Source organism: Podarcis raffonei, chromosome 7 (assembly GCF_027172205.1).
Source record: "Podarcis raffonei isolate rPodRaf1 chromosome 7, rPodRaf1.pri, whole genome shotgun sequence".
Lineage (NCBI taxonomy): Eukaryota > Metazoa > Chordata > Lepidosauria > Squamata > Lacertidae > Podarcis > Podarcis raffonei.
The window spans coordinates 15615631-15641832 of record NC_070608.1 but is presented as its reverse complement, the minus strand read 5'-3'; the positions used below and the strand labels follow the sequence as shown (position 1 = coordinate 15641832).

The window sequence follows — 26202 nt, the reverse complement described above, 5'->3', positions numbered from 1 at the left end:
ACCCCGCAGTACGACCGGTCAGGCTCAAGGCCCGCCGGGTCCCGTTCGCCCTGAAACCCCGTATAGACGAGGAATTGGACCGGCTCGTGGAGCAAGGAGTGCTGGAGCCGGTGCCTAATGCCCCCTGGGAAACCCCAATCGTCACGCCCGTCAAGCCTAATGGTTCAGTCCGCATCTGCGCAGACTACAAATGTACCATAAACAAGGCCCTCACGGCCCATGCATACCCAGTGCCAGTGGTCAGCCATGTTCTTGCCACCCTGGCTGGGTCGAAAATTTTTGGCAAGCTGGACTTGGCCCAAGCATATCAACAGCTGCCAGTAGATGAGGCCACAGCAGAGGCACAGACGATTGTGACGCACAGAGGAGCATTCAGGGTAAAGCGGCTGCAATTCGGTGTCAGCGTGGCACCAGGCATATTCCAGAATCTAATGGACTCTCTACTTAAAGGGATTCCTGGCGTCACCCCCTTCTTCGATGATGTGTTGATTGCCGGGCCCACACCAGAGGAGTTTGAGGACCGCCTCCGCACCGTTCTGCACCGTTTCCAGACGGCGGGTCTCAAGGTGAAGCGGGAAAAATGTCTACTAGGAGTGCCTCAGGTGGACTTTCTGGGATTTATGGTGGACGCAGAAGGGGTCCACCCGACTGGGGACAAGGTACGGGCCATTTGTGATGCCCCAGCGCCCAAGAACAAGACTGAACTTCAGGCCTTCTTGGGACTATTGAACTTTTACCATTCCTTCCTTCCCCACAAGGCGGCGGTAGCAGAGCCCCTACACAGACTCCTGGACAAGCGGGCCCCTTGGGTGTGGGGCCAGCGCCAGGAGGCCGCATTCCAGGCAGTCAAGGACTTGCTTGTCTCAAACTCGGTCTTGGCACACTTCGACGAGAGGCTGCCGGTGGTGCTAGCATGCGATGCCTCGCCCTATGGAATTGGCGCTGTCCTGGGACACCAACTCCCAGATGGAAGAGAGGTACCGGTGGCATACTTTTCCCAGACACTCAACGCAACCGAGCGGAACTACTCGCAAATCGACAAGGAGGGTCTGGCAATCGTGAAGGGAGTAAAAAAATTCCATGATTTCTTGTACGGGCGGCCCTTCACCGTGGTGACTGACCACAAGCCGTTGCTTGGCTTATTTGCCCCTGAAAAGCAGACCCCCCAAGTGCTGTCTCCTCGCGTCCTCAGGTGGTCAATTTTCCTTGCCAGCTACCAGTATGCACTGATTCACCGTCCGGGGAAGGCGATGGGCCATGCGGATGCCCTCAGCAGGCTACCACTACCGGAAACAGGCCCCGACCCAGCACCTGCACAAGAGGTTATGAGCCTGGAGCTGCTTCCCGACCGCCCCATTCAGGCACAAGAAGTTGCACACCATTCCAAGAAAGATAGGGTCATCTCCCGGGTCCTGGACTGGGTGTGGAGGGGATGGCCCAGCAGCAGCCCCGGGCCAGAATTCGCCGGCTACACAACCCGCAAACATGAACTGTCGGCCCACAAGGGGTGCCTGTTATGGGGAAGCAGGGTCATTGTTCCCCAGCCCCTCCGCAAAAGGGTCCTCACAGCCCTACACGAGACACACCCAGGGGTAGTAAGAATGAAGGCCCTTGCCAGGAGTTATGTGTGGTGGCCGGGGATCGACGGAGAGATAGAGGCCTGGGTCAAACACTGCCAGGCCTGCCAAGAATCCCGCCCAGATCCCCCAAGGGCCCCAGTCCAGTCCTGGGAGTCCGCCCGAGCACCATGGTCACGCCTGCATGTGGACTTCGCTGGCCCCTTTCAGGGGAAAACATTCTTCATAGTGGTGGACTCCTACACCAAATGGCTGGAAGTCGCACTGGTACCGTCCACTTCTACGTCCGCAGCCATCCGGGTACTACGCAGGCTGTTTGCAACCCACGGGCTCCCTGACACTCTCGTCTCAGACAACGGGACTGCATTTACGTCAGGAGAATTCCAAACCTTCACAGCGCAGAACGCCATCCGCCACATCCGTTCGGCGCCATTCCATCCTGCCACCAATGGCCAAGCAGAACGCATGGTGCGGACCACCAAGGACACCCTTCGCCGCATGACGCAAGGGGATTGGGAGTACCGCCTTGCCACATTCCTTCTAGCACAGCACAGCACCCCCAGCTCAACGACTGGCCGGAGCCCCGCTGAACTACTAATGGGTCGGCGCCTTGCAATCAGATTGGACCGCATTCACCCCGATAGAGCTCAGGATGAGGTAGTGGTGGGGGAAGGCAGGAACCCCCGGACCTTCGAGGCCCAGGACCCAGTGTACGCAAAGAATTTTGGGGCAGGCCCAGCATGGGTACCCGCCACAGTCACCAGGGTCACTGGCCCCGTGTCGTATGAGGTGCTAACAGATGGGGGGCAATGCTGGCGCCGCCACTGCGACCAGATACGGCGACGATTCCCGGGAGAAAACCAGGAGGAGGAAAGGTCAGAGGAGTCCCAAGGGAACAGAGGGGCAGTGAGGCCCATAGAGCACGAGGGGCCAGCAGGAGAGGCAGAATCAGTAAATACAGAGAGGACCTGCGAGGCCGAAAGGACACCGGAACCAGAACCACGACTGAGCGAGCCGGTTGCGCCAGACCAAATAGCCCCATCACAGCCAGCATCCTTGGAACACGAGCCAGAACCTGGACCCCGGACCAGGGAACACCCCAGGCCGCAACGCACACGTAGGCCGCCAGCGTACCTCGAGGACTATGAATGCGACCTCCCGGGCAGGACTGGAACTTAGAGGGGAGGGGTGTTATGTACTGAGTTGAATAGGATCCAAACTGCAGCAGTCTGATTGGTCCTAGAACAATAGGATCCAAAAGGCAGCAGTCTGATTGGTCCTAGAACAATAGGATTCAGAATGCAGCAGTCTGATTGGTCCTAGAACAATGCAGCAGCATGATTGGTTGGCAGGAACTACCCAATCATGCTCCAGATAGAAGTGAATCCACAACCTGATTGGCTTACAGTAGAATTCCGGAATTAGCCAATCATGTGCAGCCCATTGTGTAAATAATGTATATAAAGCAGATACTTTGAGGGGACTTTCATTCATTCCTCCTCACCACTATGAGCTGAATAAAGAGCATGAAACCACTTCGCGACTCTGAGTATATTTCAGTTTTGTACCTCTGTTTTGATGAAAGAAATGAGATAGCTGGACAAACAATGGGCCACTGGTATGACTAATCCTGTGGTCATTTATCAACAGGGAACAACTGGCGAAAAAGGAGAAATTGGAGAAATGGGCCGCCCTGGCCTACAGGTTGGTATGACTCTGCTTCCCAGCTCTCAAACTGCTGGAAATGCCTGTTCACGAGACTCCGTTTGTCTCGTTGTAATTGCAAGCAGAGGGTAAATGTTGTTGTATCTTTTGAAATGTGTTATCTTTCATGCAGGGGGTCCCAGGAGCATCTGGATCCCCAGGACGAGATGGAAGCCAAGGCCAAAGGGTAAGACTGGACAAGTGACTGCTCTTTTGCTACTTCTCCTTCCTCTGGGTCGTCTAAGTTAATGTTCCAACCCCAGGACTTCTGTGAGTCAGTTTTGTGCATGTGACATTGGCTGCTTCTCAAGAAATCCTGGCGAGGGAAGGTTTGGCCCGTGGTTCCTTTTTTCTTCCTTTCTGGACCAGCAACACACTGACTATAAGTTTGTGCCAGGAACTGGCACAAATTCCAGCTACATTTAAGTGCCTGAAATTCATCTGAACGGTCTCCTATGTTTTCTTCTGTGTGTTGCCTTTTGTCTTATAATATCTGCAGAATAATAATAATAATGATAATGATAATGATAATTTATTTATAACCCCACCCATCTGGGCAGCTTCCAACGAAATATTAAAAATACAATAAAACTTTAGACATTAAAAACTTCCCTAAACAGTGTTTCCTTCAGGTGTCTTCTAAACATCAGGTGGTGGTTTATTTCTTTGACATCTGGTGGGAGGGCGTTCCACAGGGCAAGCGCCACTACCGAGAAGGCCCTCTGCCTGGTTCCCTGTAACTTTGCTTCTCGCAGTGAGGGAAACGCCAGAAGGCCCTCGGCACTGGACCTCAGTGTCTGGGCTGAACGATGGGGGTGAAGACGCTCCTTCAGGTATACTGGGCTGAGGCCATTTAGGGCTTTAAAGGTCAGCACCAACACTTTGAATTGTGCTCGGAAACATACTGGGAGCTGATGTAGGTCTTTCAGGACTGGTGTTATATGGTCTCGGCAGCCACTCCCAGTCACCAGTCTAGCTGCCGCATTCTGGATTAGTTGTAGTTTCTGGGTCACCTTCAAAGGTAGCGTATTGCAGTAGATTATTTCATTCTGGGTGTGAAATATGGAGCAGAGAGAGAGAAAAGGGCTCTTCTCAGTGCTCTCCTATATTGCCTAAAGAGCTGTGCCCTGTTCCAGCATGAGCCATTTTGCTGCCTGAAATATAGCTCCACTTCTGGCTAGCTTTTTCTTTAAAAAAACACACAAACATTTCTGACACCAATATCTTCCTTCATCTCTCATAATCACCACACACACCTCATGGCACCGCTTAAAACAATCCCTTACTGTAGGCTCACAGACATGACACAAAAGGAAAAAGGAATGGGAAGGGAAGAAGAAGAAGAAGAAACAAGCAGTTGCTTCTTCACTGGCTAATGAATGAGGACAGGTTCATCTCCCCCCCTCCTTGCCATTATGCAGCCTCTCAGTGGCCCTAAGTCACCTGGGTGGTGGCAGAGACCAGTGTGTGCTTTCCTTCAGCTCAGATGTCTCACGTAACTGGCAGGAGCAGAGTGTTCAAAACAGATGAAATATAGTGGAACCCCATCCAGTGTCAAGTGTAAACCTTGTCATTTCATTACACATGCGTGGCATTATTTAAGTAGCAGAAGCAGCAATGTGAACCCGCTTGAGTGGAAGAGAAGCACTACTGCCAGCTTGGATGGAAGATTTCTCTAGTTGCCTTTTGCTTTCTGTTTCCTTTGCTTTAATTATCAAGGTTTTAAAACATACGATCAAATATATGACAAGCAGCAAAAAGATTGTGAATGTTTACTGCTGTTTCCCACCCTGTAATTATACGATCACAGAAATCACTTTCTGTTGATTTATTTTTCTTTCTTTCTTTTTAATCTCAAGTTTTCTGATTAGTGCTTTCAACAAGGAAGAAGTTATAACACATTCCCCAAGCCAGCCTGCAGAAATAAACAGATCAATTTCATGATGGATTGCACATACAATAAAATATATAGCTGAGGGCAGATTGGATTGCAGTTTTGAGACTGATTCAAGATGGTAAAAGCCAAATTTTTGCTGTGTGTTTTTTTACTAAAGTAAGAAACCCTTAAGAGGGGTTTTGTCCTTAATTAGATTCAATCCACTGAGGAACATCAAGTCAGAGCAGACCCATCAAAAACAATGGGCACAACTAAGAAGTCCCTTAGGGATGCGGGTGGCGCTGTGGGTTAAACCACAGAGCCTAGGGCTTGCCAATCGGAAGGCCAGCGGTTCGAATCCCCACGATGGGCTGAGCTCCCGTTGCTCAGTCCCAGCTCCTGCCAACCTAGCAGTTCGAAAGCACGTCAAGTAGATAAATAGGTACCACTCCGGCGGGGAGGTAAACGGTGTTTCTGTGCGCTGCTCTGGTTTCGCCAGAAGTGGCTTAGTCATGCTGGCCACATGACCCAGAAAAACTGTCTGAGGAAGTGGACAAACGCTGGCTCCCTCAGCCTGTAAAGTGAGATGAGTGAAGCAACACCAGAGTCATTCATGACTGGACTTAATTGTCAGGGGTCCCTTTACCTTTAAGAAGTCCCTTGATTTCAGAGGTATGACTCTTGAGTTTGCTTAACCATATCGGGTAACAGGATTAAATAAGACCACATTCCAAACTTACATTAAGGTAATTATTCTAAGCAGAGAAATATAGCAAGAAGTTCTGTTTAAACCAATGGTACCAATTTCACAAGGTTTTTTTTTTTAAGAGCAGGACTGCAGGGCTGTTCAAATCAATCAGCTCTTAGGCTACATCTAGAAACAGATCTTGGGCTCCCGGATTCCCTCTTGCTCTTTCTCTGCTCCCTTCATTTCAGCATCACAAAAAAACCCCTCTGCAGTCCTCAAACCTCTCAACTTATACATGCCCTGCTGAACCTCCTCTGGAATTAGGCTCTTAAACCACAAAGAATAAGCAAGGGGAATTCTGGCATCTGTTACTTATGAGAAAGGTGGTAATAGAGATCTATTCCCTAAGCCTCTCTTTGCTTAATCCCTTTCTTGCCACATGCAGTTATTGTAGCGGGCCTTTCGCTGCATTCAGGCACTGCGAAGTGAGTCTGTCAGCTCAGTAGACAATGCCACTGCTGTGAAGGAGGGGTGTGTGCCTGTGTTTGTGTGTGTGTTTCTGGACAGCAGATGCTGTCCAAAATTGACTTGGCAGCGGTCGCACCACGTTAGTTTCGTTTAGTCAAGAATTTCTGTGCCTTGCTCCAAGAACAGCACTGAGCGAGTTCCTACGCCTGGATTTGGGTCTTTTACCAGAAATACTGTGTCAACGCAGCCACGCTGAGTGGCAGCTGATACGGTCCTGAGCCCACACTGGAACTTTTCATCTCCTTTGTTGCTCCAACTCGTTGGCTGGGACTCCCGGCATTTGCAACCACCTTTTGCGTTTATTTAAAGAAAAAGATGGAATACAAAGGAGAGGGTAGGAGAAACACAGATGGAGGCTGGCGGGCCAACCAAAACATATTTTTAAAAAGTCAAAGTGGGCCTTGTTGCAGATTTGGTTGGATCCCAGGTCTGAAAAAGCTGGAGGCTACTGCTTGCTTCAAGGAACGGTACCCAAATAGATCGCATCACTGGCAAAAGAAATAGAAAGGAACGCTCTCTTCTCCTCACAAATGGGAGACATACCAGAGGTCAGAGTGCAGAATCCAACTGATCTGAATGCATTCTAATGGAGATGTTGAAAGAATCTGAGCCAGGAAAGAGGTCTGGCTGGAAGAAAACAAATCTGGTGGAAACCGATGCGTGGGAAGGGGTTAAAAATATCTTGCACCGTCTTCTTCCCTGCAGATTTCCTCCCATCTGCACAGGCAGGGTTGCCAGCAAATACAGGACTGGGAATCCCCTTTTTGCTGCTTACGGTCCAATTTTGATCTTAGAATCTAACACCCCCCCAAAAAAAATCATAAATGGGAATGAAGTATTGTGCTGCTACAGCTGGTTTGAGGCTAATGCAAGTATAGCATTAAGGGGAAGGAACAGAATTTCTTTTATTTTCTAACATCTGAAAAGTCCCATTTTCCCCACTAATTCACAGATCTAACGCAGTGGTGCAGTCACCCAATATAAACGCATTCCCCTTCCTTCTCTGCAGTCTGCATTTCTGGTTTAAGATGTATACCTGCCGTTTTGATAATCCGGGAAGCAACATTTCGTAGCAGCTTCTGAAAGTTTCTAAAGGCTGGCATGTATCTCTTGTTGGAGGGACTGCAGAAGCAGTGCTGCTTCCCCAACTTCAAACAGACTGCTGCTTGACTTAATTTATAAAAGACCCATTTTCACACCTAACAAAATACAGTAGGAGGAAATTTGTCAACGGCCAAAAGATACAGAAACAGTGCCAAAGTAAATATGCCCGGAAGGCTTGCATGGATATATTATTTAGCAGCTAAACAAGAGAAAGCAGCAAAACCTGAAAATGTATCATGTTGTATGCTTTTAAAATAAAAGCTAGAAAGAAACTCAGGTAGAAGCATATCTTTTCACTCTCATTTGAAGAAGAATTGGCAGAAAAGTTAATTCACCCCCATCTTCAAAGAACTGAAGGTGGCACTGTGGTTTGCAAGCACCAACAGGTAAAGGGACAAACAGATTCCTAACTTACTTTGTTGCCTCTGAACTTTGGCTGCCCAGCTCACATCAGTGTTGTATGTTGCCCATGTGCAAATCCCTAGTTCTTTTGGAGTTTTCTTGGACCTTGGGGACTTCCAGAAAGCTGAGATTTTCAAGCGGGATTCCATCAAAAACCAGCACAATACCAGGTTGCACAATTCAAGTTGATCGCACAACAAACCTGCTTCTCCCCCCTCCCCACCAAAAAAAACCCCCACAGGCTTTTGGTGACAAAGAAAGCAATGGGGAAATTGCAGGATAAACAATTGCTTGACGCAACATCATATATAACCTCCCCGCAAACTGATCAGAACAAACGCTCAGTAAAAGCCAACATCGTCTAACCGCCCTGAAAACTTTGCAGAAACGAATCAGGTTTAATGCTTAAAAAACTGGCCGTGTGAATGGATTGGTTTTGTGCTTGTCCTGAACATCCTGTAGAGAACATCAAGAGTTCTGTGGAGTCTGGGATTGTGGCCTTCCTTGTCTAGTGAACAATACTGTTCTAGTCTATGGGAAATTGGTCCTGCGTCTTATGCAGGATAAAAAAACACTACTCTAATTTATGTACTTGCCTCTGATCTAGGGCCTCCCAGGCAAAGACGGACCCACTGGCCCTCAAGGGCCACCAGGGCCTGTGGTAAGTAAAAATACACCAAATTCTAGGTAACGTGGATTGAGTATTTGATATGGTAGGAAGTGCATGTTTATTTAAAACCACAGAACCTACGGCTTGCCGATCAGAAGGTCGGCGGTTCGAATCTCTGTGACGGGGTGAGCTCCTGTTGCTTGGTCCCTGCTCCTGCCCACCTAGCAGTTCAAAAGCACGTCAAAGTGCAAGTAGATAAATAGGTACCGCTCCAGCAGGAAGGTAAATGGCATTTCCGTGCGCTGCTCTGGTTCATCAGAAGTGGCTTAGTCATGCTGGCCACATGACCCGGAAGCTGTACGCCGGCTCCCTCGGCCAGTAAAGCGAGATGAGCACCGCAACCCCAGAGTCGTCTGCGACTGGACCTAACGGTCAAGGGTACCTTTACCTTTTAAAGGTATCTACAGCATGGTATGTGCTAGCTAAACACCAGAAAATACAGCTGTTTGGTGTTGTGAGGGTATAGGGAAGCCTCCATGAATAAACTATTCATTTGGGGTTGTGCATAGTCCTGTTGATATTCCAACTTATGTCAAACTTAAATTTAGGCTGCAGCTCACCATCTTCTGCAGGGATGGTTAGGCATATTCTCAAGACGCATTGAGTGCATCCTCAGTTCTGGGGTCAGAAAATGCCAACTAGGAAACTTAAATGGAACACAACTTTAATACCATCCAATTTTGGGAGACTCAAAAGCAAGAGCGCAGCGTGAGAGCATGTGAGATTACAACACCCAAAATGGCAGCTGTAATCTTGCACAAAAAAAGAGATGTCCTGTTTTTCCCCCCCAGGGCCCTTGGCAGGTATGAACTTTATCTGTATGGGACTGTGTGGTTCAATTGGTATATGGATGTGTTGTCTTGTTCTCTCTGTGCAGGGAATACCTGGTGCTCCAGGTGTACCAGGAGTCACCGGCAATATTGGGCCACAAGGCGATGCTGGAGTACCTGTAAGTAGTAGAACACTTTACTGAATGTATCGCTATGGCCATGCTTTTTGAGATATTTACCACAAGTTCAGTACACAGGATAAGCTCTACCTTAGGATTCACAACAGTGCATATTACAACTTCCCTCCAGGGCCTAGGTGGTGTCAGGAGCAGGTCAGCAATAAATCATATGGAGTAAGTGAAGTTAACCCTTTATTAGAAGAAACAAGAGCTGCTCAGCGGTGCCAGGCCTTATGAGCACAGCAACTCCTCCCAGTAGATCTGGCCCCCAGAATGACACCTAGGAAGGAATGTGGCCCTTAGGCTGGGGGGGGGGACACCTTCCCTGATTATGGGAACTAAACATCTGCATGGACACATTGCAACTTCTCACAATGATACGACACTAGCCCTTCACCTGCCAAACTCTGAAGCTGTGTTTGAAATGTACAGTGAGATACGATTCAATTCCATTGTCATAACTACTCCTATAATATGGCTTGGGCCCACCAACCTGCGGTCACCACATTTTTAAAAAAAACCTCTTATCACAGAGGCAGAAGAAAGGGCACATGCACAAATTAATTTTTATTCTTTTTTGTTCCCCCGCAGGGACTTCCTGGACCAAAAGGCGAGAGGGGTGAACGTGTAAGTGCACTGTAAATACAGAACTGTACAGAGAGCACAGCAGGCATATGAATTACAGTAGTTTTTAATTCTTTTAAAAAAGCTATTTGTTTGCCTACTGTATTTACAGCTCACCTTTCATCCAAGGCATTCCTGAGAAGCTTGCTGGGACTTACTTCTAAGTGGACATTGCATAGGATTGTACTGTTGAAAGCCAAAGGTTACTATGTGCAAACAAATCAGGGCAAAGGCTCAATTAACCGTTAATCTGGAATCATAGAATTGTAGACTTGGAAGGGTCTAAAGGTCATCTAAGGGAGCTAGAAGGTGTTAACATGTTATTACAATGTTCTTATCACACAGGGAGACCTCCAGTCCCATGCCATGGTACGGGCAGTAGCCCGTCAAGTATGTGAACAGCTTATCCAAGGTGGGTAAAAATAATTTCCATGTTACAGTTCTAAAACACAGTTGTGGAAGTTGTAATCAAACAACCCACCAGCCCAATTATGGTGGCTGTCAAAATAATGCTTCATTTGGACCAGTTGTTGAAGGGCAATTTTTAAGGATATGTCTGTCACGGTCCAGTTCACTGGCGATCGAAGTCCCAGCAGGGGACGGCAGGACCGGGGGCAAGATGGCAGGGTGGGAGCAGGAATGGGGCTCCAGAAGCCAGGAGTCAGGAACCCGAGTGTCAGAGAGCCGGGAGTCAAGAAGCCAAGGGTCTGAGGGTCAGGAAGCAAGGAGTCAAGAAGTCAAGGGTCCAAGGATCAAGAAGCAAGGAGTCAAGAAGTCAAGGGTCCAAGGATCAAGAAGCAAGGTGTCACCAATCAGCCTCACCTGTGTGCCTGCGCCTTGCCTCTTCAGAACAAACTTAGGAAGGCCCCAGTCCTCCAAAGTCCTATTGGTCACAGGGCCTGGCTCCAACACACACACCTGACACTGCCTTTCTTTGCAGGTCACCTGGCCAGGTATAACTCCATCTTAAATCAAATTCCAAGCCAGTCTGTCTCAACACGAACTGTCCCTGGACCCCCCGGTGAACCAGGGAGGCAAGGGTTACCTGGACCTCAAGGAGAACAAGGATCTTCGGGAAGGCCAGGATTTCCAGGCAGTCCTGGCCAGCCTGGAAGACCTGGTGAAAGAGGTGAGTTGTGAGATTTATAAAACTGGAGCTTGCATGAAGGGCACCAAACACAATAAACTTATGTCTGACATCAGAGGGAACATGAAAAGTGGGAGAGATATAAATAGCTTTGAGTTCCTGGATAGCATTGAGTGTGATAAAAAAAAAACCATGCTGAATTTTTCCAAAATTAATTAATCTCTGAGCAGCACTATTAAGAGTTTCTTTTTGGGAACTGACCTTTCAGAAAGAGTATTTCATGCCAAGTATAATTCTGTATAAAGCATTTGTGAAAATGGGGTCAAATTGCTTGATAACAGCCTATCAAACCTTCCTTTTTCCATGGCATTGGGTGAATAGATGTGTGTGTATAATCTTAACCATGTCTACTCAGAAGTAAGTCGAATTGAATTTAGTGGGTCTTAGTCCGAGGAAAGTAGGGTTAGGATTGTAGCCTAGGGGTTGCATTCAACTAAGTCGTGCTTCGAGTAGACCCTCTGAAGGCAGTTTCTGTCAGGAGTTCAGCCTACACTTGAGTAGGACCCTGGCAGAGACACATGCCCGACTGGCATGTTCTCTCCCTCCTGGTCAATCATTCGGGAGCTTCATAAGCTTTCTTCAGCCCGAACATCACAGTGACTGATGCGCACCGGCACCGGCATACTTAGGGATCCGTAGAGTTTGCACAGCATTATGTGACAGACCTCAGCAACTCAGCATTTGGGCTAATCTATTTTATTTACATATAAACACACAGAGCACTGCAGCATGGCTCCCTCTCTCTCATCAGACAGCAAAAAGAGAAAGAACAAAGGACAATAGTCCCACTTCACAGAACACAGTAACACAAACATCCTGTCTCCATCACTTCCCACTCTGTGGAGTCAAAAAATATACCGTCATGTGAAAGACAAAAATCCCATGACTGCAATCGTGGAGCAGGAATTCTAACAGTTTCTGCATGTGCTGTAGAGGGAAGTGAGGGACTGATGGGGCTCACCCACCTGTGGAGATAGCCCAGCTAGGAGAAAGAAAACTCTAATCCTAAAGCTCCGCTGCCTTGCAGGGTATCTTCAGGAGAAGACAGGGCTAAGGAGTAAACCCTACACAAATCTGGACTGAAGTCCCTAAAACGGTTGGATGGCACCTCATATGGCTCCTTCCAGCAACTCCTGCAGCCAAACTGGTGCCAAACGTATTGCTCTGTTTTCCTTTGGACCACATCAGTGAGGCCAAGAGGTCTTGTCATCTGGGCAGCCCAGGACCTCCAGACTCACTTCCCAGGCTTGTGTCCCATAGAGGTCAGTTCAGGGCTGCTAATGCAGCAGTTTGACTTCAGAGACACACTCCATTATCTCTTGAGACAGATGCGTGCCAATAAATAAATAAATAAATGCCAATAAATTTATCCCTGATGGGACTGAAGATGTCTTACAGATACAAACAGGAACTGGTAAAAACACAGAAAAACAATATATAAAAAATAATTAAACATTGATAGAATTAAAACAATGGACATATATAAAAACCATACAGATAATTACCATAAAAACAGCATGGCACCAACTCTTTCATTAAAAGCAGTCAGTTCCCCAGAGCCAGTTGGAATAAGAAAGTTCTTCATCTGCCAGTGGAAGGACAATGAAGAAGGAGCCAGTCTAGCTTTTCTAGGGTGTGAGTTCCAAAGCCTGGGAGCAGCAACCAAGAAGGCCCTGTTCAAGGATGTTCCTTATGCAATGGGGTTTTTCCCCTTGCCCCATAGGAGGGGGGGATTCCACCTGGCATGCCCAAATGCTTCCTACGATGGAACGATCACTTTAGCACAATGTTGAATTTCTCCCAAATACAACAAAGGGTCTTGGAGCACTCTAAAGACCAGCAAATTTAAACTAACACATACTTTTGCAGACTAGAGTCCATTTCATCAGCAGCATCAGAAAGCTTATGCCATTATAAAACATTAAGGTGCCCCAAAAGACTCTTCTGCTGTTTTCTGCAGCAACAGACTAACACTGCTCTTCCTGTGGAAATAGTTACAGTGGAAAGCCAGTGAACTGTATTTTTCTTCGCTGGTGCAGTCTTTCCCATATAATTGCATAATTTTTACGGCCTAGTTTCATTTTGTAATTTTAGTAACTACAAATAAAAGTTGAACACCAGTCAGTAGCAGTGAGACTGAACAGGAAGGAACTTGTTTTCCAAACTTTACAGCAGGTGGGATTTTGTAACTGAGCTAAGGCAGTTTCAGCTGACTACTTCCCATTGATAGTTAAGGGAAGTTGGAGTCTGTGTGTGTTCCCTTTAATATGCCTCCTGAAATTATTGCAGCCCCATTTGTGAATGATGGATCTTATATGGTGAATGATTTCCACCATTCCCCCGGAATGAGGGTGTGTGGGCATGGCAAGGGGGAAGTAACTTGAAGTAACTTGAAGACAGAATCAATCTGTGCTATCCAAAAAAATGCTTTGTGGAAGGAATGGATTTTGACAGGGAAAGAAGGTATTTCAGGTATAGCTATTTTTCACTGAATTCAAAATCGCAGTACAATAACAATGCAAGGTAAGAAATAAAATAAGCAATGAAAATACAGTTAAATATCTATGTGAATATTTCTCAATTCCCAAACCTTTGTCGGCATATAGACAAGATTCCAGGAAGGTTCAGTACAGTAAAATCACTCAGCAAAATCTGCATCTAACAATTAAGATAATGTATAAAGGTAAAGGTAAAGGGACCCCTGACCATTAGGTCCAGTCGCAGACGACTCTGGAGTTGCGGTGCTCATCTCGCTCTATAGGCCAAGGGAGCCGACGTTTGTCTGCAGAAAGCTTCTAGGTCATGTGGCCAGCATGACTAAGCCGCTTCTGGCGAACCAGAGCAGTGCACGGAAACACCGTTTACCTTCCCACTGGAGCGGTACCTATTTATCTACTTGCACTTTGACGTGCTTTCGTACTGCTAGGTTGGCAGGAGCAGGGACCGAGCAATGGGAGCTCACCCCGTCGCGGGGATTTGAATCACCGACCTTCTGATCGGCAAGCCCTAGGCTCTGTGGTTTAACCCACAGCGCCACCTGCGTCCTAAGATAATGTATAACATGCACTTAATCCTTGTTGCGTGTTGCAGAAATTGGGCAGCTATCTCCATCTTAACCCCGTCCCAAGTAAACCTAAGGAAGGCTGCCTTACGTTCATCTGAATGCCACTTCCTGCTAAGAACCACCTGATTAATGAGCTTAGATGGAATTGTCTGAATCAAGCGGCAGTGCAAAAGAACATGCACAACTGATTCTATATGTCAAGTTTCCTCAACCTTGGCCTTTCAGATGTTTTTGGCCTACAATTCCCATGATCCCTAGTTAGCACGACCCGTGGTCAGGGATGATGGGAATTGCAGTCTCAAAACATTTGGAGGGCCGAGGTTGAGGAAGCCTGCTATATGTTTTTGTCCAGAGAGGTGTCGTCTCTCTGTGAGTGGTATTTTCTGGAATCTCCCCTGTAGCAATGCCAAAGGTAGCACATTCAGTCTCACATGTATGCCCTGCGTTGATTCAGGTTGGGAGAGATAAGTTGCCGTTGGGAATCCACATCGTACCATCCCCAGACTTGCACAGACACTGTCCCTGATTTGGTGACTAAGTTCTTGAAATTCGTTACCTAACAATCTGTGTTTAATTATTTCTCTCACACACACCCCGCATTGAATTATCTATGTGAATATTTAAAGAGGCGGATGCGTTGCCTTTCATTTTCGACCAAAAACCCGCAAACACACTGCAGACAACCCAAACAAAAATTGCAGACCGCTAGCAGTCCATGGACCACATCCCTTAGCCTAGAGTCCTCATAATGAATGGAAATAAATCCTAAGTACCTGTGATTGCATTTGTTCACATGAGAATGTAAGACAAGCCTGCTTGATCAGGCCTGTGACTCATCTAGCCTGGCATGCAGATTTCAGCAGATGCCTGAGAGAAGCCTGCAAGCTGGGCATGAGCGCAGCAGCACCCTGCCTGCCTTTTGGTATTCAGAGGTAGTTCTCCGACAGTGTAGGCAGCACATAGCCATCATGGTGTGAACCTGTCAATAGCCTTGTCCTTCACAAATTTGCCCAGTCCTGTTTTAAAGCCATCCAAATTGGTGGTCCCCATTGCCTCTTGTGGGAGTGAGTTCCATAATTTATGCATTCCATGAAGAAGTAGGGGTTTTTTTTAATCGTTACCTTTAACTCTCACCTTCCTCCTAATAAGCTCTTTGTGGTGGTTTTGCTTTAGTTGTTTGCTCTGTAACATGCCAAAAATAACTTAAAAGGGCAGCAGTACAGAGGGCACAAAAGCAAGGGTGGGTGTGTTTGTGTGGAGGTGGCAATATCCTCAAGGAGTTTAAGCCTGCTGACACTTAACTAGCTTAAGGCTTAAATCCTGCACACACACACAGCCTTGGGTGTAAGTTTAGACTATTACAATGCATTGACAAACAATCTGGAACCTGCAACTGTTTCAAAATTCTTAACCATTCCAACAGAGGCTTGGACTTACTTTTGAGTAAGCAGGCATAGGATTCTTCTATAGTTTTGTAATCCAATGCACACTTTTACTGGGAAATAAGCCCCATTAAACTCAATGACTGGCATTCAACTAAATTTTACTCAGACCTATTGAAATCATTGGGCCCAAATTAGTTGTGTTCATCACTTTCATTGGGTCTCCTTTCAGTAAAATGTGGTTGAAAAATGACCCAGCGGTGCTTATCTTTGCGTAGACATGCAAAGGATTGTACCGTGAGTCTTTTGGGAGCAAATACAACTGACAGAATGATGCTAGTAAGTCTCACAGGGCTCAATGGGACTTACTCCCAAGTAAACATGTGTATAGTATTACAGCCTAAGCGACTTCGAATGCACAATATGGGGTGTTGCATTGCGTGTTATATTCCCTGCACGTGAAAGCCATTTTGCATGCTGTAATGGCAGCTCTTTGGTCATTTCTGTGTGTCAAACATCTTGCTCAGTAGTCATGCTGTTGGCTCTGATGAGGAAACCTTTAAGTGACCTCTGAGACTGCCTCCCACCTAAAAGAAGAAGAAAAAGGAAAGAAAACCAAAGTCTCTGAGGCCATAATTCTAATTACTTCAGTGTAAGAGGAGAAAAGATTTAGGAGGGCGAGCTTGTCAGCCCCGGGTTTCTATGGCGAAGCTGAACAAAGAGTGACATTGTTTGGTGGTATAAGGGAAAAGAGCGTTGAGGTAGGAGGGAAAGGGGAAGTTGGAGACAAGAAAGGGACCGATTCACTGTTAAAGGGGGTGGGCTAAAGAGTTGTGGGATGCTGGAGGAACTGCCTGAAAAGCATAATTATTTGTGCCACTTAAGCAAATGTATTGGAGTGTGGAGAACTTAACGCAAGGATTAGGCAGATGTACAAGATAAAGGAGGACAAACGATGTTTCTGATTGTAGTAATAATTTGCAAACACGCAACAACAAACTTTATAGCCTTGTCTGTAGCTTGCAGGGAACCTGCCAGGGAATTCTGCAAAGGAGCGATAGTTTGCGATAACGAAAAGAAGAAGAAGAAGGCATGGGATCAAAGTTCCCTCATTCTCATTATTTCTGTTGCTAAAACAGCTGTCAAAGCAAAAGAGACTTTTTGGCAGGACTCGCTTGGAATTGATATATACGAACATCTTCACCAGCATTAATGGCCATGCTTTCTAATGTCAAAAACTGGTCCCGGGCCAATGCAGAAGTACGGCCAACTGCATTGCATAGTTCAGAAAGCTGACCTTGGGCTAAAATCTGCTTATGTCAAAGTAGCCTTGCAAATGCCCCATGGAAATTAGCACCCCTGAGCTTGTTGCACAGTTTCAGTTCATTTTGGTGGGACTTGCACTGAACCTACCAGTTGACTGTGCCCTTAAGAACATAAGGAGAACCCTGGTAAATCAGATCAAGGGTTCAGCTTGTCCAGCATCCTCAGGAGCATCCCATCCCCATCGTCCAGCCCGGACACTGAGGTCCAGCTCTGAGGGCCTTCTGACGGTTCCCTCCCTATGAGAAGTGAGGTTACAGTGAGCCAGGCAGAGGGCCTTCTCGGTAGTGGCACCCACCCTGTGGAACACCTTCTCATCAGATGTCAAGGAAATAAGCAACTATCTGACTTTTAGAAGACATCTGAAGGCAACCCTGTATTGGGAAATTTTTTATGTCTAATGTTTTATAATTTATGTGCTGTAAGCTGCCCAGAGTAGCTGGGCAAACCCAGCCAGATGGGTGGGGTACAAATAACAATAACAATTATACTGTCAGAGAGGCTAGCCAGACACCTCTGGAAAGCCCACAAGCAGGGCTTGAAGACAACACCCCTCTGAATATTAAGAGTCCCTTTAACTATCAAAACTTAATTTACAGACCTGTCTCTCCATGAATTTGCCTAATCCACCTCTGGCACAGCCAGAGTCACTTAGCAGTCATTGCTACATCTTCTGGCAAGCAAGCACAAAAGTTAGTTTTGTGTTGTGGGGGAAACTATTTCCTCTTGAATGTTAAGAAGAGTCTGATGAGTCACACCAAAAGCCCATCTAAAGGTAAAGGGTAAAGGGACCCCTGACCATTAGGTCCAGTCATGACCGACACTGGAGTTGTGGCGCTCATCTCGCTTTATTGGCCGAGGGAGCTGGCGTACAGCTTCCAGGTCATGTGGCCAGCATGACTAAACCGCTTCTGGCGAACCAGAGCAGCGCACAGAAACACCGTTTACCTTCCCGCCGGAGCGGTACCTATTTATCTACTTGCACTTTGACATGCTTTCGAATTGCTAGGTTGGCAGGAGCAGGGACCGAGCAATGGGAGCTCACCCCATCACGGAAATTCGAACTGCCGACCTTCTGATCGTCCAGAGTCGGTCATGACTGGATCTAATGGTCAGGGGTCCCTTTACCTTTACCTTTACCCGGCCACTGCTTCCGGTTGCAGTATCCTGACTATGTCCGGAAAATTTCGGACGTATGGCAGCCCCAGTATAAGTACAGTGGTGCCCCGCAAGACGAACGCCTCGCAAGACGAAAAACCCGCTAGACGAAAGGGTTTTCCGTTTTGGAGGCGCTTCGCAAAACGAATTTCCCTATGGGCTTCCTTCGCAAGACGAAAGCCCATAGGGAAATCTCCGGGACAGCGGGGAAGCGCAGCGCATCTTCCCCACTGTCCTCGGACCTCCTCCGAAGGCTGGCGGTGGGGCGGAGAGACCTCCTCCCCCCGCCAGGCTTCGGAAGGCTGCTCCGAAGGCTGGCGGCGGGAGGAGGTCTCTCTGCCCCACCGGCAGCCTTCGGATGGCTGCTCCGAAGGCTGCCGGTGGGGAGAAAAGCCCTCCTCAGCACCGCCAGCCTGGCAAGCGGTCTCCATAGGAACGCATTAATTGATTTTCAATGCATTCCTATGGGAAACCGTGCTTCGCAAGACGAAAAACTCGCAAGAAGAAAAAACTTGCGGAACAAATTAATTTCGTCTTGCGAGGCACCACTGTACTGTTGTCCTGGCAAAAGGACAGAACTAGGCTGCTAGCTTCACATCCCCCAAGCTGGATTCTTCCTTGTTGTTAAAACTAGATATGATCTCAGCGAGTCTCCTGCCTAAAATGTTATTTAGGCTGTTTGAGAATTTGGAACCCAATGTCCTTTGGGTGGAGGCGGGGGGAGAGAAACAAGCCATAAATAATGTCAAAATAGCTAGGAGATGTTCATTTGCCTGGATATGCATGTTTTGGGCAATCACTCAGCCTGAGAAGCGGTAACTCTCAAGGCGAGGTGGTGAAAAGGAATTGGGAGAAGCCAGCTAAAGTTGAAGTTGGGGTGGGAGCAGAGAGGTGTTTGGACTATTAGAAGAACTGTTCTGTTCAAAAGGGGATGAAATTTCACCCAGATGGTTCATTGCTCGGGTGGGAATGCATTTAGCAGAGGTGTTCCTTGATCTCTGTTTGATTATTTTGTTTGTATCCCACCTTTTCCTATATAATGTTCCAGATTATTTAGGTACTGCACACTCTCTGATCCTTCCTACGCACACAAAATGCTAGTCTTTAAACTGAATGCTGTAAAACAAGACTATAATTTATGTTTTAATAAAGCAGTGGAAATTGTCATAAAAGGAGGTTCTCTCCCTTTTCGCTTCCCTCTGGTTCCTATCTGCAAATGAGCTCCTCATTAGCATTTTTCCTATCCGAAAAGCACCATCAGTCTGCCCTGTCACTGCAGATAAGAGGCAGGATGAAATCAAGAGGATGCAAAGGAAGGGAAAGGCTCTCTGAAGTCTTTTTGTGCTTCTGCCAAATTAGATAGCTTACAATTCATTCCTGCATTAGCAGTTTAGTGACACTAAGCACATGCTTCCTTTATAAGAAGTTATTTTTAATACTCACGAACAATTCCAAATTTTTGTTTTTTAAAAAAATAAAAGTTAGTAATTCTGAGAGGTAAACTATGTTAGCTTGCCAGCGACCGAGCGAGCAAGCAGCTTTTCAATGGCTCGACTATGACTGAATTCATGATGTTGACACCCATTGTTGTTGTTTAGTCTTTTAGTCGTTTCCGACTCTTCATGACCCCATGGACCAGAGCACGCCAGGCACTCCTGTCTTCCACTGCCTCCCGCAGTTTGGTCAAACTCATGCTGGTAGCTTCGAGAACACTGTCCAACCATCTCGTCCTCTGTCATCCCTTTCTCCTTGTGCCCTCCATCTTTCCCAACATCAGGGTCTTTTCCAGGGAGTCTTCTCTTCTCATGAGGTGGCCAAAGTATTGGAGCCTCAGCTTCAGGATCTGTCCTTCCAGTGAGCACTCAGGGCTGATTTCCTTCAGAATGGATAGGTTTGATCTTCTTGTAGTCCATGGGACTCTCAAGAGTCTCCTCCAGCACCATAATTCTAAAGCATCAATTCTTTGGAGAACAGCCTTTATGGTCCAGCTCTCACTTCCATACATCACTACTGGGAAAACCATAGCTTTAACTATACAGACCAGTGTTCTTATCTGTTTACAGTTTGTAAATATTCAATAAACCATTTCCATTCTTTTATATAAAAATCTTTGTTATCTTGATTTCTTATTTTCCCCCAGTTAGTTTCACCATTTCTGCACATTCGATAAGTTTTTGTATTCATTCTTCTTTCGTCGGGATTTCTTCTTCTTTCCATTTTTGGGCAAATAACATTCTTGCCACTGTAGTCGCTTACATGAATAAATCTCTATACAGTTTGAGTAGTTCTGTCCCTATAATTCCCAAAAGGAAAGCTTCTGGGTTCTTTGAGGGTTTTTTTTTGCAAAAGTTATTTTAAACATCTTTTTCAATTCATTATATATCATTTCCTAGAAATCCCCTTAATCCTGATTTTATTTTATTCTTTGGTAGATTTACAAAAAAGAAAAACAAACATGACTAAATAAATTTTAGAAAGGAACAAGGTTAGACGTGGATGCACAAAGCAATTTTTTAAATAAAGAAAAGCAAGACAGTGCAGTATACAAGGCTGGGCCTCGATGGTGGTGGCTCCTCCTCACCCAGCAGCTGCTACAAGCTGCCTAAGGGAGGAGACCAGTGGCGGAGACTATGGAGAGGTAACAGAACAGTGCCTCGAATCCACCACTCGGGATAAACTCCAGCTCATTCTCCTCCCTGAGCTTGGTGGCAGCGGAAGCAGGGACATTCAATCAGAAGCTGGCATGGCTTTCGTAATTCCTGGACTGTCTCTGGAAAATCGGGACACTTGGAGGGTAGTTTATTTGTGGTTCCTTACAGTTCCAGGGACGTGGGTGGCCTGTGTTTTAAACCACAGAGCCTAGGGCTTGCCGATCAGAAGGTCGGCGTTTCGAATCCCCGCAACGGGGTGAGCTCCCGTTGCTCGTTCCCAGCTCCTGCCAACCTAGCAGTTCAAAAGCACGTCAAAGTGCAAGTAGATAAATAGGTACCGCCCCGGCGGGAAGGTAAACGGCGTTTCCATGCGCTGCTCTGGTTCGCCAGAAGCAGCTTAGTCATGCTGGACACATGACCCGGAAGCTGTACGCCGGTTCCCTTGGCCAATAAAGCAAAATGAGCGCCACAGCCCCAGAGTTGTCCTCGACTGGACCTAATGGTCAGGGGTCCCTTACGGTTCCAGGGCAGTTATATGTGACCCGGCCTCTGCTTGCAAAAGTTTTGGGGCAGATGTATCTTTTCATTTCCATTCAATGTGTATCTTGCTGAAATCCTGCAACTTTTCATACCACAAATGTGTGTTGTTGTTCTTTTGTCCTATCCCACCTGGCTTCAGGGGTCTGGTTTTGGCATCATGTAAATGCCTACCTTTTTGCTGTAGGTGTTTCTTTTTTGTGGGATCTTCGGGTTGTTTTTTTAGTAAGATGGAGCTGAAGATTTTGCGGTTGATTTTTGTGGGTGTGCTGTGTTTTCCTTGCTCTTTATTCTGTTAGAATTGTTTTATATTTTGAATGGAATTGTCACCTGCTCTGGGGTCACGTAATGCTGAAAGTTTACCGTATAAATAATAGAAATGTTTCAAATAGCGCTGGGTCCAAGTCAGAGGTCTGGAGAATCACTCTGGTGCTTTCGCCGCTTGCCTGTACTCCCTGCTTTCTGAGTTTAAAAGCACACATTTCATAAAGCTGGCCCCCTGAATGCATATCTGAATCTTTAATTATAACAGAAAGCCATGACCTCAGCTTTTCTGTAAGCCTGAATATGATAGCATCGGTCCAAAAAAAAAAGAAACGAAAAAAAACCTCCAAAAACACTGGGATACCAGCCTAGGAGCATGGCCTGGTTTCTGCTAATAGCTTTGCTCAGCTTGTGCCAAATCACCTGACTGTGTCTTGCCTCTGAAACGACAATGTAAGATATTCAGCCTCATTCTCCGCCCAGATGAGGCCCGGGAGCTTATCGTCCACTAGTTAGTTTGGGTTTTAAGGCAACTATCCGTGTCAACATGAATTCAGCCTTAATATATTTTGCTTAAGTTGGGAACTGTTGCTACAAACCATACCTTGTAAGAGGCCTACGAGAGTGTGATCTTATTATATATACTTTTTAAAAAAGAAAAATTAAAAGAGAAAGAGGTTGTATGATCTTGGCCACTCATTTTAGGTATGCAAAGATAATAGAAAAGAGAATGTGGTTGGAAGGGATATGCTGCAAGTGTTTTTTCAACAGGTTGTTGTCGTTTAGTCGTGTCCGACTCTTCGTGACCCCATGGACCAGAGCACGCCAGGCACTCCTGTCTTCCACTGCCTCCCACAGTTTGGTCAAACTCATGTTTGTATCTTCGAGAACACTGTCCAACCATCTCGTCCTCTGTCGTCCCCTTCTCCTTGTGCCCTCCATCTTTCCCAACATCAGGGTCTTTTCCAGGGAGTCTTCTCTTCTCATGAGGTGGCCAAAGTATTGGAGCCTCAGCTTCAGGATGTGTCCTTCCAGTGAGCACTCAGGGCTGATTTCTTTAAGAATGGATAGGTTTGATCTTCTTGCAGTACATGGGACTTTCCAGAGTCTCCTCCAGCACCATAATTCAAAAGCATCGATTCTTCGGCGATCAGCCTTCTTTATGGTCCAGCTCTCACTTCCATACATCACTACTGGGAAAACCATAGCTTTAACTATAAGGACCTTTGTTGGCAAGGTGATGTCTCTGCTTTTTAAGATGCTGTCTAGGTTTGGTCATTGCTTTTCTCCTTAGAAGCAGGCGTCTTTTAATTTCGTGGCTGTTGTCACTTTTCAACAGGAGCAGTCTCTAATTTCAGCATCTATCCCTGAAAACTTCATGGTCCCTTGGTTGTCTTTTGAAGATTCCCCCCCCCCCAAGTTGCAATCGTTTGCCCATGTACTTGGGGGTCAAGACCCGTTGTGCTCATTGACGCTTGTGATCTGGTGAGACATGTGTAGGTTTGTGCTTTGAAAGCTGTAAGGAATCGGAACACATTCTTTAAACAAAGTCATTTTGGCAGCCGGCAGCGTTTTTATTCTTTGAGGGGAAGTTTAGAATTTCACACCTTCTCTGCTCAGCATCTTTTGTGGGCTGTGAGTGAGGTGATTCTTCTTGACCCGGGTCTAGCGCTGTGCTGAATTGGAAGAAATATTCCCACTGTGCAGTTAAACGCTGCAGAAACTGTGTACAGGTGGGTGCAAAGGAGTTGTGTATCTGAAACAATCGAGCCATAAATGAGAGCCATTGCACCTTCTGTCATTGATTAGTGAGTTCACGAAGCTATAGCGGTGAAAGGGAATGGAGGAAGACATCATTTTTACGTTTAACAGGCAGAGCTTGCACCACCTGCTCTATTTGAGCTCTCATTTTTTGTTAAAAATATTCTAAAACCATCCCCATGCTGCTTAAGGAATGAGTTGCGCTTACAGGAACATCCGATAACGACTGTTACATCAAATTATGGGAAGTGTTCTGATATTCCTACTGTTTTAGAGGAGGAAAATAAAATCCTTGAGCATGCCATTATAGCAAAACTGTCTAGCTACTTAAGAGTTAAAGAAAGACAACAACATTCTTAAGAAAATGCGGTTTGTTCAATGATCAGAACAACAAGGCTGATTCTTTGACAGATGCAGGTATTTGGAACGCTGTCCATTTGAAATTTGTTGGTTTGTTTATCTTAATATTGGCACCACAAAAATCTACATGAAATATATTTCTGTGGTTCTAATAAAACAAATACTGAAATAAAAATAAATATCAGTTTGACAGCATTCCAAATAAATGCAATATCTGTTGAAGAATGACCCTTTACGTATAATTTATTATTATTTAAGCTTAAATGTGGATCATATTGTGTGTATATGTGTGTGATTCAAGTAGGAGTGGGGTGCCAACCAGTCTTTTAGGTGCCACAAGACACTTCTGTAGTTTTTGTTGCTAAAGACTAACACAGCAAACTCTCTGGAAAGTGTTAGTTTTATTGTTGGCGTCCGCCTGTCTTGAGAGACAGCGGAGGTGTGTCCTATTTGGGGTGAGGTCAAACTGTTGGAGAGTTACAGCACCTGCTATGGCTGTAGAGACCAATACAGGAAAGACATGTTTTATTGCAGCTGGGGCAGATGAAAGCACCCGGTTGTGCCACTGCAGATGCACCATGGCGTTTCTTCTCTCTGCTAAAACAAATGCCAACAATAGCGTAAAGTGGTACCTTGGGTTAAGAACTTAATTTGTTCTGGAGGTCCGTTCTTAACCTGAAACTGTTCTTAACCTGATGGGGCCTCCCGCTGCTGCCGCGCCGCTGTGCAATTTCTGTTCTCATCCTGAAGCAAAGTTCTTCACCTGAAGCACTATTTCTGGGTTAGCAGAGTCTGTAACCTGAAGCGTCTGTAACCTAAAGCATCTATAACCCGAGGTACCACTGTACAAAACTGGGATTTATGCTTTAACCAGAAGATTGAGGAGATCATGCAATGGGAAAGTGGAGGCCAAACCAGAACTGTTGTGTGAATCGACATAGCTTTAATATAAATACGTTAGCAACTTCTGACTACTGTATCCAGGAAGGGTCTTTATTTTGCTGTATGTCAGCAATGTCTTCTAAAGTGGCCCAACAGGACTTTGTAAAGAGCCACTACAGTGGTACTTCGGGTTGCAGACACTTCAGGTTACAGACGCTTCAGGTTACAGACTCCGCTAACCCAGAAATAGTACCTTGGGTTAAGAACTTTGCTTCAGGATGAGAACAGAAATCAAGCGGCGGCAGCAGCGGGAGGCCCCATTAGCTAAAGTGGTACCTCAGGTTAAGTAGAATTTCAGGTTAAGAATGGACCTCCAGAACGAATTAAGTTCTTAACCCGAAGTACCACTGCATAACAGGAAACTAGCTATAGCAACACCTTCCAACGAGGTTGTAACAGAAGACGCAACAGAGCCATTTCTCCTTGGCCTCCCTTCCTTTTCTTAATTAATAAAAGATGCTCATGGAGAAGCATTAATCAGCTCCCCCCCTCCCGCCCCATCTGTTCTGATTTTTATCCTTTCCTCTTAACAGGTTTATCGGGAGAGAAGGGAGAGCGAGGGAGCCCAGGTGTTGGGACCCAAGGCCCCCGGGGACCACCAGGGGCAGCAGGTAAATTCACCGGAGTGACCATATGCCCAAATGACATGCAATGGTCAGTACAATTAAATGTGCATTCCTATGCATAATAAACAACAGTCAATACAAGTAAAGTCTGGTTGCTTTACACAGAGTGCCTGTATAATAAAGAACACGTGTGAAATCACGTTTGGTTACTCAGGTAGTCCATACCTGATGTTGCTCTCTCGTTCTGCAAGGTGGCAAGGTGATGTTCTGACAGCCGTTTCTGTGTTCTGTGCAGGGCCTCCAGGCGAAAGCCGTACAGGCGCCCCAGGACCACCGGGTTCACCAGGTCCAAGAGGACCACCTGGCCATACAGGTGTTCCTGGGCCGCATGGCGCCTCAGGGCAACCAGGATACTGTGATCCCTCTTCCTGTGCTGGATATGGAACAGGTGGTGAGTATGTTTTTCCGAGTTAGCCTCCTCCCGCCACACACATGTCTTCAAAATGAGGTAGCTCAGTCAGTAGAGCATGGGACTCTTAAACTCATGGGTCGTGGGTTCTAATCCCACTTTCAGGGGCTGGTGTGGTTGCTCGAGAGCAAACAGGCAAGACTCCAACCTGACTTTTCCAGGCTTTATTATCTGCACAATTTTACAGTGCAGAGCGTCGCGAGTCCATGTCTGCTCAGTCGCTAGCAGAATCTGGGAGTGGGTGGTCCTTATACCTTCCCCAGCATAACAGCCGTGTGACCCCCAACCTTCTCCTCCCCTCTCTGCGCCGAAGACTACTGTGCAGAATGGGCACTGGCAAAGGGGGCTTGCCTCCCCTCCGGTTTGCTCAGGCTCGGTGTTGAGGCTCTCCTTAGCATCTTCTGATCCCAGCACCCCCTCCCCACTGGAGGTGAGGCTTCCCTCCTCGCCAGAGGA

The 26202-nt window shown here is 46.5% G+C and overlaps 1 protein-coding gene across 4 annotated transcripts in view; it reads left to right on the top strand.

Moving 5' to 3' along the window:
* COL14A1 (collagen type XIV alpha 1 chain) overlaps positions 1–26202 on the top strand; it is a 141838-nt gene that overhangs the window by 109258 nt on the left and 6378 nt on the right. For all 4 annotated transcript variants that reach the window (XM_053395376.1, XM_053395375.1, XM_053395378.1 and 1 more), the window contains 9 exons: positions 3228–3281; positions 3415–3468; positions 8487–8540; positions 9427–9498; positions 10090–10125; positions 10468–10534; positions 11063–11251; positions 25245–25322; positions 25573–25728. In XM_053395376.1, coding sequence (XP_053251351.1) covers positions 3228–3281; positions 3415–3468; positions 8487–8540; positions 9427–9498; positions 10090–10125; positions 10468–10534; positions 11063–11251; positions 25245–25322; positions 25573–25728 — 760 coding nt within the window. The remainder of the gene's footprint in view (positions 1–3227; positions 3282–3414; positions 3469–8486; positions 8541–9426; positions 9499–10089; positions 10126–10467; positions 10535–11062; positions 11252–25244; positions 25323–25572; positions 25729–26202) is intronic.